At 36.5% G+C, this 18023-nt stretch overlaps 1 protein-coding gene across 3 annotated transcripts in view; it reads right to left on the minus strand.

Moving 5' to 3' along the window:
* Positions 1 to 17461, minus strand: part of SCFD1 (sec1 family domain containing 1) — a 97611-nt gene extending 80150 nt beyond the window's left edge. The window contains exons 1-6 of one of the 3 annotated variants that reach the window (XM_053593801.1): positions 17328 to 17461; positions 11938 to 12008; positions 10107 to 10195; positions 8318 to 8408; positions 4452 to 4574; positions 2146 to 2233 (exon numbers count right to left, since the gene is read on the minus strand). In XM_053593801.1, the coding sequence (XP_053449776.1) occupies positions 2146 to 2233; positions 4452 to 4574; positions 8318 to 8408; positions 10107 to 10195; positions 11938 to 12008; positions 17328 to 17400 (535 nt within the window). In that variant the 5' untranslated portion in view covers positions 17401 to 17461. Of the gene's footprint in view, positions 1 to 2145; positions 2234 to 4451; positions 4575 to 8317; positions 8409 to 10106; positions 10196 to 11937; positions 12009 to 17242 lie in introns of all 3 variants that reach the window. The other 2 variants (XM_053593802.1, XM_053593803.1) reach the window with 2 other exon arrangements.
* Positions 17462 to 18023: the final 562 nt, after the last annotated feature.

Consider the following 18023-nt stretch of genomic DNA (forward strand, 5'->3'; position numbering starts at 1 on the left):
GAACAGTTATAAACTGCCCATTAACAACATTAACTCATCTTGAGATAACAACCTGCTTTGCCTAATATAGTAAGCTCAATTTGACTAAGATGATAAATTTGCTTCCTTTATCAGATAACTTTCCCATCCATAGAAAATTCAGGATTAAAAAGACAAGCGATGCAGATAAAACTCATGGCATTAATACATTGATTTATGTTTTAAAAATCCTGTTTAAGATTATTAAAGCACTTGTAATGTTTAAAAGAATTTAGCATACAATTACATCATGGCAAAGAGCACTATCTCTGGAGTGAGATTGCCTGTGTTTCATAACCAGGCTCTGCACTTTTTTCATCACTTAACAGCTATGCTTCTGTTTTCTCATCTGGAAAACAGAATCATAAAATCTACTTACAAAGTTATTCTGAAGAGTAAATGAACTTATATTGTAAAGTGCTTAAAACACTGGCACAGAGCAAGCTATTAATATAATTATTAGTGAGAATCTGGGTGATTAGCCGTGTGATTAGCTTAAAATTAGTAATGAATTTCATACTTTCATACTTTAAGTTGACAGGTATAATAAAATTTAACAAAATTAATATTTGAATGTTTAATGAATTTTAGACTCACTAAAAGTTAATTATTTTTAAAGGATTATTTAAATATTTGACCAGCTTTTTCTTGTTAAACTTTTTTTTTTGGAGGCAGAATCTTGCTTTGTTGCCCAGGGTAGAGTGCCCTGGCCTTAGCCTGGCACACAGCAACCTCAACCAATCCTCCTGCCTCAGCCTCCCAAGTAGCTTGGACTACAGGCTCCTGCCACAATGCCTGGCTAATTTTTCTATTTTTAGTAGAGAAGGGTTTCAGTCTTGCTCAGGCTGGTTTTGAATCCCTGAGTCCAGGGGATCCTCCCACCTTGGCCTCCCAGAGTTAGAATTATAGGCATGAGACACAGTGCCAGGCCTGCTTGTTAGATTAATAAATTTGCCTAGTCTGATATACAAAGCATGGTGTTTACAAAAGAAAATGTAAAATACTGAACTTATTCAGTTAATTATTAACATAATTTAAAATATTTAAAGGAATTTAAATGTTTTCTAATTAAGTTTGTTAAATGAGACTGATTAGAATATAGTCTGTTCAATATGAGCAGCTAACTGATCAAGTAAAAAGTAAAAGTGCTTTCTTAATTTTACCAGATTTATATATAGTATAACAAAATCTGTAAGTTTAACTCTATGGCTTAAAGAAAATAAGGTTTTAAGCAACTAACTTATAAATAAGGTGCTAATTCATTTAAAACTAAACTAATTATAAATAGATCCTTGTGAATAACAACCATTGTCAAAATCTCTCACACTGACAACTCAAAAAATACCACATTTACACCCTTCTAGGGATTTGTTTAATTTCAACAAGAAAACATTTTATAGTGCTCAATGAAACCAAAAGGTTCATGTTTTTTGTCTATCAGAGAGCTTCCCATCTGGCCCAGTGTTTTGTAACTATCCAAGGGCAAAGTACTAGACAATTAATTCGAATCCTGCTACTAAAATATTACCTTACTTGCCATGAGTGAATCATTCATGTAAGGTGCTGTTGGGGCATCTAAAAGTTCAGAGAATTGGTACTTCATTGAGTTTACAAAACAGGTTTATTAAATGTTGGTTATAGGTGACAGAATTCAGCCTGAGGCTTGTTTTCTTTGTGTGCTTTTAAAAATCTTTTACAAAAATAGGCTTGGCGCCTGTGGCTCAAGCGGCTAAGGTGCCAGCCATATACACCTGAGCTGGCGGGTTCGAATACAGTCCGGCCCGCCAAAACGACAATGATGGCTGCAACCAAAAAATAGCTGGGCGTTGTGGTGGGTGCCTATAGTCCCAGCTACTTGGGAGGCAGAGGCAGAATTGCTTAAGCCCAGGAGTTGGAGGTTGCTGTAAACTGTGATGCCACAGCCCTCTACCCAGGATGATAGCTTGAGTCTCTGTCTCAAAAAAAAAAAAAAAACTTTTACAAAAATAAAAAATAATTTTTTTTATAGCTCTATTGCTTTAAACAAAGCTGGTTTTAAGCCCACTAAACTTAGATGTTACTATTTTTTTTTACAGTGTATCATTCATATTGTTACCAATGAAATGGGATATTCCTGTTTTTACATACCACGATAGGAAACAAGCTCCTTATTTTGATTACATAATACAAACATATCATCTTCCAAAGTAATAAAATTGAGATACTGATCAAAAACCTAGAAACAAAAGAAAAGGTTTATAAATCAATTTTATAATAAAGCCATATTGAAAGTAAATTTAGTTTGATTTAATATACCAATAGTAGAAATGGAAAAAAATTATCATTACATTTGATAACTCAAAATTAACTTACTATAGAGCAGGCTGTCTAACTGAGTAAGGATAAGCAGCTAAGAATATTAAAAAGTACTCAATGGTTAGAGTGCCAGCCCTGGGCACTGGGAGTGGTGGGTTCCAACCCGGCCAGGGCCTGCTAAGCAAACAAGAAACAAAAAAGCTGTCCGAGTGCCGTGGCTTACTCCTATAATCACAGCACGTGGGAGGCTGAGGTGGGTGGATTGCCCGAGCTCACATTTCCATTTCAGGACCAGCCTGAACAAGAGCAAGACCCATCTCTAAAAAACAGCTGGGTGTTGTGGCCAGCACCTGTAGTCCCAGCTACTCAGCAGGCTTAGGCAAGAGAATTGCTTAAGCCCAAGAGTTTGAGGTTGCTGTGAGCTATGACACCACAGCATTCTCCCCCAAAGGCGACAAAGTGAGACTCTCTCGCCAAAAAAAAAGAATTATTAAAAAGCAAAAACCTGGCCAGGTGTGGTGGCTCATGACTATAATCCTAGCACTCTGGGAGGCTGAGGCAGGTAGATTGCCTGAGCTCACAGGTTGGAGACCAGCCTGAGCCAGAGCGAGACTCTGCCTCTACAAATGGCCGGGCATTGTGGTGGGCACCTGTAGTCTCAGCTACTCCGGAGGCTAAGGCAAGAGAATCTCCTAAGCCCAGGAGTCGGAGGCTGCTGTGAGCTGTGACACCAACGGAGATAAAGTGAGACTCTGTCTTTAAAAAAAAAAAGTTTTTGGGCAATAAACATCAAAGAGGGAGTAACATTTTTAGAAAACACAATTTAAGCAGACATAAGAATTATATAAGAATTTAAACTGTGGTTGAGAAGGGAATAAAGTTTTAAGAAAAACCTCAATTATAATTTTTATATTCATTTTAATCATACTTTCCTAAGAAAGTCACAGTTAACTATTTTTACATCATGAACTTTTATAAATGAAGTGGGAAAGTTGTGCCAGTTCTTTGGAAGTACAGATTAGGAGAAAAATTAAGAGAATAAGTTGAAATACATAAAATTTAAACAAATTAAAAGCTATTCCTATTATTTTATGTGAAATTAATAATAAAATTTGAGCAAGAACATTAAAAGACACAAGCCTCAAAAAGTAATCAGAGGTGGGGCACAGTATGGCTTATGCCTGTAATCCCACCACTTTGGGAAGATAAAGTACAAGGATCACTTGAGGCCAGGAGTTTAAAAATAGCCTGGGCAACACAGTAAGATTTCTCTCTACAAAAACTTAAAAGAATTAGCTGGGTGTGGTGGGGAATGCCTGTAGTCCCAGGTATTTGGGAGGCTGAGGCAGGTTGCAGTGAGCTATGATCATGCCACTACACTCAAGCCTGGGCTGCAGAGTCAGGCCCTGTGTTAATGCAACAACAATGATAACAACAACAAAAACTACTTAGAAGTAGTAGTGGATTATATAAATGTAAGCATGAAAACTCTTTCAGTGGAAGATAAAAGGGGAGAAATAAAAGCATGGTTGTTTAGTCTGTTATTTTCCCTATATACTTCCCTAGAATTTTCTTTCTATCTTGCCCCAAATCAAGCAGCACAGGTCACAACCGGGCTAACAGGAATATATTTCACAAATTGATTTATAACCCAAGGTAAACCCGACCAAAAAGACACTATGAAGTAGAACTATTGGTCTGTTGTGAATTCTTTTTCTCTCTTGATGTGCAATACAGCCTCTTTGGATCCTCTTTCTTAAGAAAAGATCTGGAAATAGTGTATCTATACTGGTTCCACATAAAACAATGACAACATATTTTCAGCACAATTTATGATAACACAATTGTCAAATGATTTCTTAGTTGAGCAAAAAAGATCATGCAACTCTCAGCCTAAAACAAAATTCATTCTGCTTTTTATGTTTGTCTTCCAGATTCATTAAATAGTAGATTCCTTTGGTTTATTCAAGTCCAAGATAATTTACACTATCAGAATTCTTTCTAGAAGTATTGAACCTAAGTATTTCTTAGGTCATTCTGGTCATTTATAAATCAGACACCTATGTCAATTAGCAGGTTTTAGAACACTGTTAAATTTTATATTAACAAAATGTTACCAACCAATCAAAATCTCTTACCTTGGCTACTTGTGTTACTGCACTAGCTGCTAATGCTGCATTTGCAATATCTTCCAGTTTACTTCTTGAAATAGCAGAAATAAAATTTAAATAATATGATTCATAAAGTTGATTCCGAAGATCCTAAAAATACAATGAATCTTTCATGCTTATAGGATAATATAAAGGAGACCATGAATATAAATCTTTTATATACTGTAAAAGAAAGGTTTTGGAGAATAAGATACATATTTAAAAGACAGGTTATATAAATGAAAATCAAAAAAAGTATCCTATTACCTGCAACTGAAATATATTTTAATAATTAAGGTTACAAAATTATATTACCAACAAAATACAATTATAATGTAGCACAAACTGCTTCCATATAGCTTTTCTTCATTTTTCTTAAAAATACCCAGAAACGATTTATTAATGTATAGCAGTAAAATCTTTATTATATTTGGCAGACATTACCTTCCTACTTTCTGGTCGTATGATGACACAACATACTTCCTACACTGCACATAGACATAAATAATTCCAATGACCAATTCCAGAAGTAATTCTTAATTATTCACAAATAATAGAATTTAAGTTATATAAATTGTTTTTAGAGATGGAGTCTCACTCTGTTCCCTAGGCTAGAGTGCTATGGCATCAGCCCAGCTTACAGCAACCTCAACTCCTGGGCTTGGGTGATCCTCTTGCCTTAGCCTCTTGAGGAGCTGGGACTATAGGTGCCTATGACAATTTTTCTATTTTTAGTAGAGATGGGCAGGGTCTCACTCTTGCTCAGGATGATCTCAAACTCTTGAGCCCAAGCAATATTGCCTCAGCCTCCCAGAGTGGGAGGATTACAGGTGTGAGGCACCGTGCCTGGCCAAGTTACGCAAATTCTTAAATCAAATTTATTTATCTTAAACTTTAGGCAAACAGGGTTCTTAAATATGACACCAAAAGCACAAATAAGAAAAAAGATAAACTGTGCTTCATCAAAATAAATTTTTGTGTTCTAAGAGATACTGTGCTTTACTCTAGAGAGGAAAAAGACAACCTAAGAATACCTGCATCTCAAATACCTGATAAGGATCTTGTGCCTCAAATACATAAATAACTCTAAAAACTCAACAATAACAAGAACTCAATTAAACAATGGGCAAAGACTGGCTCGGCGTCTGTGGCTCAAGCGGCTAAGGCATCAGTCACATACACCTGAGCTGGTGGGTTCGAATCCAGCTCAGGCCCACCAAATGACAATGATAACTACAACCAAAAAAAAAAAAAAAAAAAAAAAAAACAACAACAAAAAACAATAGCTGGGCATTGTGGTGGGGGCCTGGAGTCCCAGCTACTTGGGAGGCGGAGGCAAGAGAATCGCCTGAGCCAGGAATTTGAGGTTGCTGTGAGCTGTGATGCCAGGGTGACAACTTGAGGCTCTGTCTCAAAAAAAAAAAAAACTGAACAGACATTTCTCCAAATATATACAAATGGCCAATAAGCATGTTAAAAGATGTTATTAAAGCAACAGAAATGCTGATCAAAAGTATAATGCGATGCCACTGTACACCCACTAGGATGGCTGCAATCACAATGTCAGATAATAAGTATTGGCAAGGATCTGGAGAAACTGGAAGCCTTATATACTGTTAGTGGCAATATGAGATGGTACAACCACTTTGGAAAATAGCTCATCAGTAACTCAAAAGGTTAAATACAGAGTTATCAATTGACCTAACAATTTCATGATTATGTATTTCTGGATACAAGAGAAACAAAACAAGTCCATATATAAACTTTTACATGAATATTAATGGCAGCATTATTAATAACGGCCAAAAGATGGAAATAATCTAAATGTTCATCAACTTGCAAATGGACAAACAAAACTTAGTACATCCAAATAAAGGAATATATTCAGCTACAAAAGGGACTAAAGTACAGTAGAACAACCACCAAAAGGATCATTACAAACTGGTCAACATATACACATCTAGTGCATGTCTAGTCCATGAAAATTACGTCAACTTAAGGAGACAGTCAACTATGGAGGTTCTACTGTATTTATACATGCTACAATATGGATCAACTTTCAAAACACTACACTAGGAAAGAAGCCTGATACAAAAGACCACATATTATACGATTCCATTTATATGTAAAGGCCAGAAAAGGCAAATATATAGAAATACAAAATAGCTTAGGGCTAGAAGGGGACGAGGGTGGGTTGGGATGTAGTAAAGGGTGCAGTTTCTTTTTCCAGTAATGACAATGTTCTAAAATTGATTATGGTGATGGTGGCTAAACTCTGTGAATATATTAAAAACCAATGAATTACATACTTATACACATTTAAAGTATGTGAATTATATTTCAATAAAACAATGATAAAAAGGGAAGGAAAAAGAGACTGATAAGCAGTACATCCTTCAAAAATGGCAGTTGGGTTTTTGCACGGCAAAAGAGAAAGCTGGTATCATGAAACTACACTGGACACAAAAATATACAAACTTCACTAACAATTTAAATAGCAATTTGATTCAATAGTCAGTAACAAGTAAAGATGTTGTGACTTATGGCAGACATATTGGACAGCTATCTATCCAGTATTGAGTTTCCCCTTTTCCTTGGGAAAAGAATCCAGATTTTCTCTGAGGTGGTAATACATTAGCTAGTGAGCTTGGCAGCCTCCCTTGCAGCTACTGTTACTTAGACATAAATGAAAGTCTTCTGGGAGGTTTTGGAAGGGCTGATCAAAATAAACAGTAAGAGTTGGCATAGTTCATTTCCCTCTTCTTGCTGTGAACATGGACAGTTGCAGCTGTCCCCTTACATTCATGAAGCAACAAGCAAGACAATGCAAATCAACAAACTTAAGATAATGGATCAAAGACACAGAAGGAGCCTGGGTTTTCCACTCTCTTACAGTGCTCTGCATCAGCATGGATTTCCTCCTTCCCAGCCCTCCCATTATCTCAGAAGACTAACACCCTATTTTTAATGCTAATACAGTCAAACTTTCTTTCTTTCTTTTTTTTTTTTTCAAACTTTCTATCTTTTAATGCTAAACTCAGTGTTTACTAGTACAGTGGTCACCCCTTATCTGCAGGGGATACATTCCAAGACCACCAGTGGATGCATGAACCCACAGACTGTACCAAACAACCTAAGTTTTTTGCTTTTCCCTGGACACATAACTATAATAAAATTCCACTTGTATGTTAGACACAGTAAGAGATTACCCACAAGAATAAAATGGGATAATTAAAACAATATACTGTAATAAACTTATGTGGTCTCTGAAAATGCTGTATTATTTTCAGTACTGAAATATACTCACTACTCTGTTGACCAGAGGTAATAAAACCAAGGAAAGTGAAACTGCAGATAAGGGGTACTGTATAATGCTTCTTTGGTCAAATTTTAAATATTTCGAGCTACTTATGATTTAAAGATAGTCTCAAAAATCAGAAGGGGGTTGGGTGCAGTTGCGCACACCTGTAATTCTAGCACTCTGGGAGGCCGAGGCGGGTGGACTGCTTGAGCTCAGGAGTTTGAGACCAGCCTGAACAAGGCTGAGCCCTTGTCTCTAAAACTAGCCAGGTGATGTGGTGGGTGCCTGTAGTCCCAGCCACTTGGGAGACTGAGGCAAGAGAATCATTTGAGCCCAAGAGTTTGAGGCTACTGTGAGCTAACACCCCGGCACTCTACCAACGGTGACAAAGTAAGATTCTGTCTCAGACAAAAAAAAAAAGAAAGAAAAGAAAAGAAAATCAGAATGGGAAACTGGGCAAGGGAACTTGTTTCTTCACCCTGAAAATTTAAGATTATTTTTGGAAAAATATCTGTTCCCAAATTCAAGTCAGTAAAATAAGAACCCATGTTACCTGGCACATTCTGTCAATATTTTCTTCAGTTGGCATTACAAAGTATACTGCAGGAACATCTGGAATAGGATCTCGATCAGAGTGTAAAAGCCTAGAAGACATAAAGAATAGAAAACATTTTTTTCTTAGTCACTTACCTCAGAAGATAGTTTAAAATAGTACTTCTCAAACTGGGAGTTCACTAGCTCAAGGACAGTGACCTGTGCTCTAAAAGCACTTTCTGCATTTAATCAGTTGTTAACCCAACTTACTCCTTACATCAGTGTTAACATTATTTAATGATAAGATCCAAATTTCTCATTAGTCTTCATTTGTCTTATATGTATTGTTTCATAAGAGAATATACAGGAGAAAATCTAAAGATCTTATAGATTATATCACTTCATAGTTTCCCCCGCCTTATAATTTAGAGAATATTTTCACTTAAATATCCCAATATCAAATCACAAAATCTTTTTATCATTCATTTTAAGATTCTGCCATGCTTTTGTCAAGAAATATCGTAACAGTTTATTTCTACAGTGTTCACCTCTCTCTAGCCATCCTACTATAATCAGGAAGAGAGAGGAAGAGGCACATGTTCCCAGTAGGGTCTGTTGGTCATGACTTCTCCTGTCTGGCTGCTACGGACACAGGAGAAGGATAATGTGATGGTTGCCATGGGTTGTTGTCTCTTCTTTTTTCTCTTCCTTCCTCCCTTCCTTTTTTTTTGTCACCCTGCTACCTACTTGTCTTTTCTATGTTGGCTGTTCAACTACCACTTCATATTCTGGAAACTTAGCAGTTACCGTCTCCTACAAATTGGCCTAAACCAGTTTGCAGAGTATAAAGTAGTTACGGTATTCTCCAGCAAGGAGGGAATGGTTAGGGGCAAGGTGCACAACAGTTCACTTCAGCAGCTATAAAATATTTCTATGTTCCACTGGCAGCAGCAACAGTTTAGGCCACATTGATTTTTATCAAGTATGTCAGAAGCAATATAATCAATCACTACACAACACAGATAGCTTCTCATGTGATTAACAGTCATCACTCAGTCACTAAAATTTTCATATTAATGATAAACTAATTTAGATATTCCTTTTTTAAAAAAGTAAAGATGGTCCCCAATCATGATAGTTTGGCTTAGGATCCTGTGACTTTACGATGGTGCCAAAGCCACACACCTTCAGTAGAAACTGTACTTCAAGTACCCATACAACTAACCTGTGTTTTTAAAGAGTATTCAATAAATTACGTGAGATAATCAACAGTTCACTAAGTAGTCTTTGTGTTAGATGATTTTGCCCAAATGTAGGCTAACATAAGTGTTCTGAACACATTTAAGGTAGTCTAGGCTAAGCTACGATGTCTAGTAGTTTAGGTGTATTAAGTGCATTTTCAACTTTTGATATCTTTAACTTATGATGGGTTTATCAGGAAATATCCCATCATAAGTCAAACAACTTATTTAAATTAAAGGAATAAAACCCTTCTAGAGCTGGAAGAGACCTTAACAATATTGGTTCTTCTCCTTCACATAGCAAGTAAACCAAATCTATAGGAAAAGACACAGGAAGAAAATATAAATGATGAACCATAAAGCCTAGACTGCAGATTAATTTTTAACCTCAGAAATAAAGGTTGAATAAAGGAAGATATGAGGAAAAACATGTTCTGTATGATACAAATACTATAAACTATTTTTCTCTATAAATGTTCCTTAATAATTTCACTTCAGGGAGGCGGAGGAATTTTTAACAATGTATTTGAAAATATATGTCAGTATTAGATATATGTTAAAACTCACAGATGCAGAGTGATTCCCATGTCTCTCAGCTCCTTCACAGATAGCAGAGGAGAAATTATATCTTGGCCAAATCTGTCATAAATAAGTACCTATTTTAAAAAAAATGTATTTTTTAAACATCATTATCAGTGACCAACCAATCAAGAATCCATACTAAGACAATAATATGAGTTAAGAGAATGCTGAACTTTAATAAATCAAGTATAAAACTTAATTCTTATCCTTGCCTCAATTTAATATTTTCCATCATTATTTACTAAAATGTCTATCCAAGTAGTAATATATTCTTGAAAGCATTACTACTTAGGGTATAATAAATCAATAATTATACAAATTTCTTCTTATGAAATACTTTTCTAAGTTACTTTTTTTCCCCAATTTCCATAAATCTTTTCTAAAAACAGATATGTAAAAATTAGCCACTTTCAAAACTAATATGTAATAAGTTCCATTATGATAAAAACTTAGTAGTTTAAGGATCTCAGGCTAATAAGAAAATTCATTTTAAAAATTAAGTTTAGGGCGGCGCCTGTGGCTCAAGGAATAGGGCGCTGGCCCCTTATGCTGGAGGTGGCGGGTTCAAGCTCAACCCTGGCCAAAACTGCAAGAAAAAAAAAAATTAAGTCTAAAGAGTATTTTATAGCCTTATTCTACCAAAAGCATTTCCTCACATTCTAAAAGTATTCTCACTGACACCTTCAAGGAGTAGTCAGAACTCCAACTGGGTTTTCTCTCTCAAAATTAGTTTCAGATTTAAGGTAAATAAAAAATATTCTCGACAGGTGTTTTGTGACAATTACCTCAAAAATTCTTTATGGAATAAGAAATTGCTGATGAGAATATGAAACATATTGCAATAAAAAAATATTTTTCTTGAATGCCAGGATCTCCTTTAGAGAGGCTAAAAATCTTTCTGCTCTAGTTCTGCTGCATCTCTCAAAAATCTTCCCTCTTTAAATCTCAATACGCTGGTATAAAAAGTGACAGGTAGGGAAAGAATTTAACAGAAATGTGTACTCAAGATATGCTCAAACTAATTCCACAGCTCAAGGCAGGCCTTAGAACAAACTAGTTTATGAAAGAGACAATCGGATGATGTCCACAAAGAAACAGGAAGTAAGGGGGAAATCAGGGAACATTCTGGAGCTTAAACTACGAATTCAGTAAGGATGATTTCAGCCTCCTTTAGGGTTAACACAAAAGACTTACAAGGATTCATGAGAGTTTAAAAAGTGCCCCATATTGATTTCTAACCAAATTGATTTCTTAGCAATAAGAAAGTATAAACTATAAACTACTAAGTTTAAATCTAATCAACTGTCTTATAATGGCTTTGGGTAAAAAAAAATGAAGAAGCCCAAAGAAAAGTAAGTTTTAATGGCTCTCTGGGATTTCTAAAAGGAGAAAGATTGTGGATTGCTTTCCAGTTTAATTAATAGTTTTACTGACAGTTTTATATCTTATAAATTAATAAACTGGTACTGTGGTTTACAGATCACTGTCTTATGAGATGGTTAAAATAAACCAGTGCCTTTGAATGTGACTAAGGCAAGCTTACAAGATCCAAACTCTGGACTTGAAAAGCTAAGGAATAAAACATCAACCAGAGTAAATAGCTAACAGTAAGACTCCACTCAAGAGATCAGGTGGACTCCCTAGATAAACATCACTGTTTTATCACTTGTCTCACTTCACTTAAGGATTCATAGTAAGATACCATGTTAAATAAAAATAAAATATTCTTGAATTATAAGTGTTAAGAAATTCCTTCCAATTACCATCAATAAGGGTTGACAAAAAGGAATGAGTTCTCATTAAGATAAACTCTTACCTTCCAAACTGGTTCTCCAGTGCTATTTTTAACATGAGGCACATTGAAATTTAACATACGCTTCAAAGCCACTGGGGAGGGAAAAAAGTTTTTATTAAATATTACCTTTTTTTTAGGATTTTCTTTTTCCTCACATTTATTATTTATTTTTTTATTGTTTTATACATTTTTAATATCTTGTTTACAGAAACCATTTATAAAAACCAATCTGTGAACATAAATACAATACACATTTATTATTTATGACACCCCCTTCCCCAAATTGTGCACATCAACTCCAGTAAAACTGATTAGTCAAATGACTGGATATGTACAATTAGGGCTCAGATCTTATAAGATCTCTTCATCACTAGCTAATTGGCATTTATTTAGAGATTTCCATCCCTTGATGAAACTGTGGAAAATATAGAGGAAGAAGCTTTTCTCATTTCTCCTGACAATACCACACTACATTTTATATAGATGCAAAAAGAAACTTCTCTAATCATGAACTTGGAATGCTTCAATAAGTAACTGATGCTGTTGTCTATTCATTGGCTGAAGATAGATTTAAGATCAGCCTTTCTAAAAACAAAATTATCTATCACATATTTAATTGGTTCACACATAAAACCTTCATATAACAGGTCTATGTTTTAGTTATCCCCAAGAGCGCATCTTATAACTAACTTATCCTGTTGGATTTACTGAAGAGCCATATTGCTTAAAATTCTATGTTCCATAGGAAAACTGAGATTTTCCCATAGATGTTAGCTATCCAATAGCTCTGGCCAAGAAAATACACAACTTCAAAAAAAATCACAGGAGTTATAAGCAACAGTTAGGTGATTTAACTTTTAAAAAACTGGCAGCCAAATCCATCTAGGTTGTTACAAAACATAAGAAATCTCCATCTTTTTAAACAGCTTAATAGTATTCCATGGTATACATACATCACAATTTATTAATCCATTCATGGCATCACATGTGCTAAACTGGAACTAGTAGATTACATGCTCATATGAGACAAAAAACTCAATTAAATTCAAGTAGGGGAGAGGGTGGGAAGAGGTTGGGTCAGTTCCCACTCCGTGGGTACATTGCACGGATATACTGCACATCTCCTGAGTGAAGGACACAGCTACAACTCAGAATTTAACCTTACAAAAGTAAACTATGTAATCTAATTGTACGTACCCCTACATTAATCTGAAAGAAAATAATCTATTAACAAAAAAGGACTGGCAATCCTTAAATCAACTTCGTTTTAAAAACATTGCATCAAGCTTTATTAAGTAATCAGAATAACTCACAATCTCAACTTTTACCAGAGACCATATAATACTAAGATAACCCCAGTACCAATTTACAGCATATTCATTCACTCATTAGGAAAACTTGTACTGAATGCTTGTTTGCTGAGGTAGGTATAAGGCAGTAACACCCTCATCACAAAAGAGACTGCAATTTAGAGATGTATTTGTCTACTTAATATAATTTCTGGTAAAATATTAGTACCTAACGTCCAACCAATAATGCATATTAACAATGATTTACACCTTCTTCAGAGGCTCATAGGTGCTGCAGTGTTACATAAAAGTACACACAAACAAAAAAGGACTTTAAGACTTAAAATCAAAATAACAAAGGACGCATAGAGGGTTTTCCAGACTAACTCTCCCACTCTGCCCTAACAGAGTTCTTCATTTCACCTCCAGATAATAAAGACACCACCACCCTGGACTCACAGCCCAAGAGAGAGAAAATCTTGTTTCTAAGAAAAGCTGCTCACATGCTTAGCACATGACAACTTAAAGAACTATAACCTAGGCTGCCGTGTAAGCCTCAGGTGTTAAGTGGTCTCCATAGTGAAGCCTTAGCTAAGAGAAAGAAGCCAGTAAGCATAGCAGCAGATCACCCTACATTTGCTTTCTCAGTTCAATTTAGGAGAATTTCTCCATCTTTGAGCCTTGGCTAACTTGTTAAAAGGCATTTTGATATAGTGGGAAGAACACTGCCTGTGTTCAGAGAGTGTATGAAAATGTTATTTTACTTTCATCAGAGTTTGACTCCCCCAGGCTTAAGTTATTGCTTTTAACTGAAATGACAAACTTGCTTTCCTTATTTGCTCTAAACATACTACAGGTTCAGAATCCCAAGTCCAAAAATCTGAAATACAAAATGCTTTAAAATCTGACACTTTTGGGGGGCCAAAATGATGCTCAGATTATTGAACTTGGGATGTTCAACCAGTAATAGTGTCAATATTCTAAAATCCAAAACATTTCTGGACTCAAGCATTCTGGATGAGAGATACTCTCAACCTATATCCATATTCCTAGACTTGTAATGAGGTTAATGTGGTTTCACCCTTACCTAGAATGATTTCTTCACTCATTCACTGAACAAACATTGTGAACTATATTTACTGTGTAGCAAGTGTTTACCACTGCACTCTAGTTACTGGAGATCTAGCATTGAACAAAACAGACTAAATAAAAATTACCTATTCTTAAGTAGTTTTCATTCTAGTTGCAGGAGAAAGACAATCAACAAAGAAAAAAAGACTTGGAAAAGGAAAGAGGGAGTTGCAATGTAATTTTTAAATAGAGTATCAGGGAAGACTTCCCACAAAAGTGATATCTGAGTAAAGCCATAAAGATGGAGAGAGAGTGAGGCATACAGATTATCTCTGAAAGAAAACTCCAAAAAGAAATACAAATACAAAGGCACAAAGGTAGGAGCACTCCTGGTGTGTTCAAGGAAAGGGGACAGTTAACAGGGAGGTCAGAAAGGTAACTGGGGACAAGATCACATAAAGCCTTGGCTTTTCCCATGACTGAAATGGGAAGCTGCTGGAAGGTTTTGAGCAAACATGTGATCAGTCTGGGTACCATATGAAAAAGAATAAAAAGCAAGGAGACCAAATAGGTTATTGCAGAAATTCATGGAGAATTGCACCTGAGTAATAGCAATGACACTGGTCAGATCTTGGATATACTCTCAGAGTAGAACTGACACAAAATTTACTGACAAATCTGACCTGAGATATGAAAGAGAGAAGTCAAAAAAAGTCAAGGTTTTTGACCTGACTAACCACCAAGTATGAAATTGCCATTAACTGATAAGGGGTAGACTAAGTTCAGATGGGAGATCCATACTACAGATAATAAACTTGGGAATTATCAATATATGGACAGTATTTATTTGAGACAGAGTCTCACTCAGGTCACCCCTGGGGTTGAGTGCCATGGCGTCATGGCTCACAGCAACCTCAAACTCTTTCGCTCAAGTGATTCTCTTGCCTCAGTCTCCTGAGTAGCTGGGACTGTGCCCGCCACAATGTCCATCTATTTTTTAGAGACAGAGTCTCGCTCTTGCTCAGGCTGGTCTCGAACTCCTGAGCTCAAGGAATCCGCCCCGCCTCAGCCTCCCAGAGTGCTGGGATTATAGGCATGAGTCACTGCACCCAGCTCTATGGACAGTATTTAAAATTAAGATGCTAAATGAAATCACTACAGGTGAGAAAACATTTGATCTGGGTCTCTACAATATTGAGACACAGATAAAATTAATTAGAACTTGTAAGGAAGAGGTAACATGAAGGACAACAGTAACAGAGATGGACGTGCAACGGATTCTACCTCTTCACCTGAAGGTATGGATAGAGGGGGAAGCAATCTGGGAAACTTTCACAAAGGAGGCAGCTTTTGAGATGACTTTTAATTTCCTATTCTACATATAAAATGGAGATAATACAAAATCACCTGAAACAGTACCTGGCAATAGTAAATGTTCAATAAATACAAACTATTAATTATCTCGTATACCCAAATTGATTGCAAATTCCTTCATATCTAGAATGTTTGAGGATTGTGACTTATGTCCCAGAACATTCTCAACAGGCATCAGAGATAATTAATTCTTCTTATATAAGACATATGAAGGGATTTACTTTCCTGTGAAAATAAGACAACTCTTAACACTAATTTGATCTAGCACAATCTAAAATCTTACTATAATGTTTATTCCTATAGAAATATAAACAGCAGTATTAGATGTTAATATCCTACGAAGTTTCAGCATATGAAAATTTACTGTAAACTAATTTTTCAAAAAACTCCCTTGTATTGGTATATAATTTCACTGACATGTTATTTATTTTAATATGTGGTATGAACTAATTAATTTAGCTTCATTAAGTTATCAGAACCAAAGCACTAAAAAAAGTAGGGTTTTCTTATTTGATTACACAGATAAAATGAATGGCAGGTATTCTCTACATCTTATTTGGACTTTCATATATTTAAGGTATGCCTGATTCACCTGATAGGTTATATTAAATTATTTACTGGGAAAAGCAAAACATAACAATGTTTTGTGTGCCGTTACTAAAGTCATCATTAATTTTTTTCCTCAAATGCCAAAAAGGAAACAAGTAAAGCCCAAATTCTCTTCGGTAGGCCATATTAAGTGTCATCAATACTTTTCCTATTTAGATTTATATTTAAAGAAGCATAATTCCAGGAGACACAATTTCCAAGTATCCACAATTTTGATGGCTTGTTTCTATTAGCTCCTCAAAATAAACAGCTGAACAACTTTAAGACAATTATTATAGCTAACAGGTATAAACCATAGTTTCTACGTAGAAGGTTTCAAATAAAGCGAAACTAAAAATATTTATGAAAAAACCCCACCAAAACGCAAGAGAAAAAAATACGTATCTTTTCTTTATCATATTTTGCTGGTTAGGTGAAATCTATCTAAACATGATCTACTGAAGATGAAACTAATAATGTTATTTTAAAACAATAATTCCAATAAAAATGAGAAAGCTATTTGTTTTGCCATTCTTCAATCCTTTCCAGTATGCTGAAGAAGGAAATCTTTATCACCAGGCAATTTTCTGCGGATACCTCCAAACGACTCGTTTCAAGTTAAGTAAATGGCAAAAAGTAAGGCGCTCTGAAAAGAATAACTAAATTTTGCAACTGTGGTGGAAGTCCCAGTAAGTGGAGTTCTTTCACCATTAAAACTGGGAGAACTGAACCACACACAGAAACAAACCCAGAGACTTAATAGGTAGCAACACAGGAAAGAAAATACCAGCTGCCTGATACCGTCGTGATGGCCTTCTGAGGTCCAGGAGAAAGGAGAGAAGAGCAGGACCGCGGCAACCTGCACTCCCCTAAGGCCCCTTCTCACCACAGGTGAGGGGCCAAGTCCTCAAGCTAACGGCATCTCTTCCCCAGAAACTCAGAGGAAGGACTCTTGATGTGAGGTTGGATTAAACTCTTGGGGTCAGTCTCTGAGCTACACGCACCATGACCAAGTGAGGGCGACTAGGAGAGGAAGAGGCTGTTGCCTTGGCAAGCACGAAACTGCAGGGAGAAGAGCGAAGTCGGTACCTGTCTGCCTCTCCCGAATACTGGCTGCTGCCGCTGCTGCCGCCGCCGCCGCCGCCATCTTGACTCCCACCATCCACTGCCCGGCCGGCGAGCGGAGCCCGAGGTTGACGTGGCCGCCCTTACCGCCCCGGAAGCAAAGCCGGGGGGCGGGGCCCAGGGAACCACCCCGCCTCCTCCGGAGAGGCCTTCCCACGCTCTCGGGTAGACCTTGGATCTCCGAACGGGTTAACGTCTCGGTGGTCTGTACTGTTTGCTTTTAGGCGGACACTCTCTCTAGGTACATTAAATTGAACTCTTACGGGTTGGTCGGAGGATGATGTAGTGCTAAGAACCTAACTACTGAACTGTTAGGTAGATAGTCAAGTGATGATATTCGGGTGTAAGGATCACGGGACTAAAGTAAATGAAACACCTGAAACCAAGTAGGCACTTAGTTTTCCAGTGGTGCGGAGTCTCCCCCTGTGCTTCTTTTCCACAGAAACAGCTGGAAAAGCTTTGGGGGCATTACTCTAATCTGGCAGATTCCTCAATCTCATTTCTTAGGCAAAATTGTCTTTACGGTGGTGTTTTGTCGACAGGGTGAAAGGAACCAGGAAGGTACAAAATGGCAAATTGGTAATTTTTCTCCTCTCCGTTGTATTAATTGCAGAATTGCAAAACACTGCGTTGGGGGAGAATCGGGTAGTAGTGCTGGTG

This window comes from Nycticebus coucang, chromosome 6 (assembly GCF_027406575.1).
Source record: "Nycticebus coucang isolate mNycCou1 chromosome 6, mNycCou1.pri, whole genome shotgun sequence".
NCBI lineage: Eukaryota > Metazoa > Chordata > Mammalia > Primates > Lorisidae > Nycticebus > Nycticebus coucang.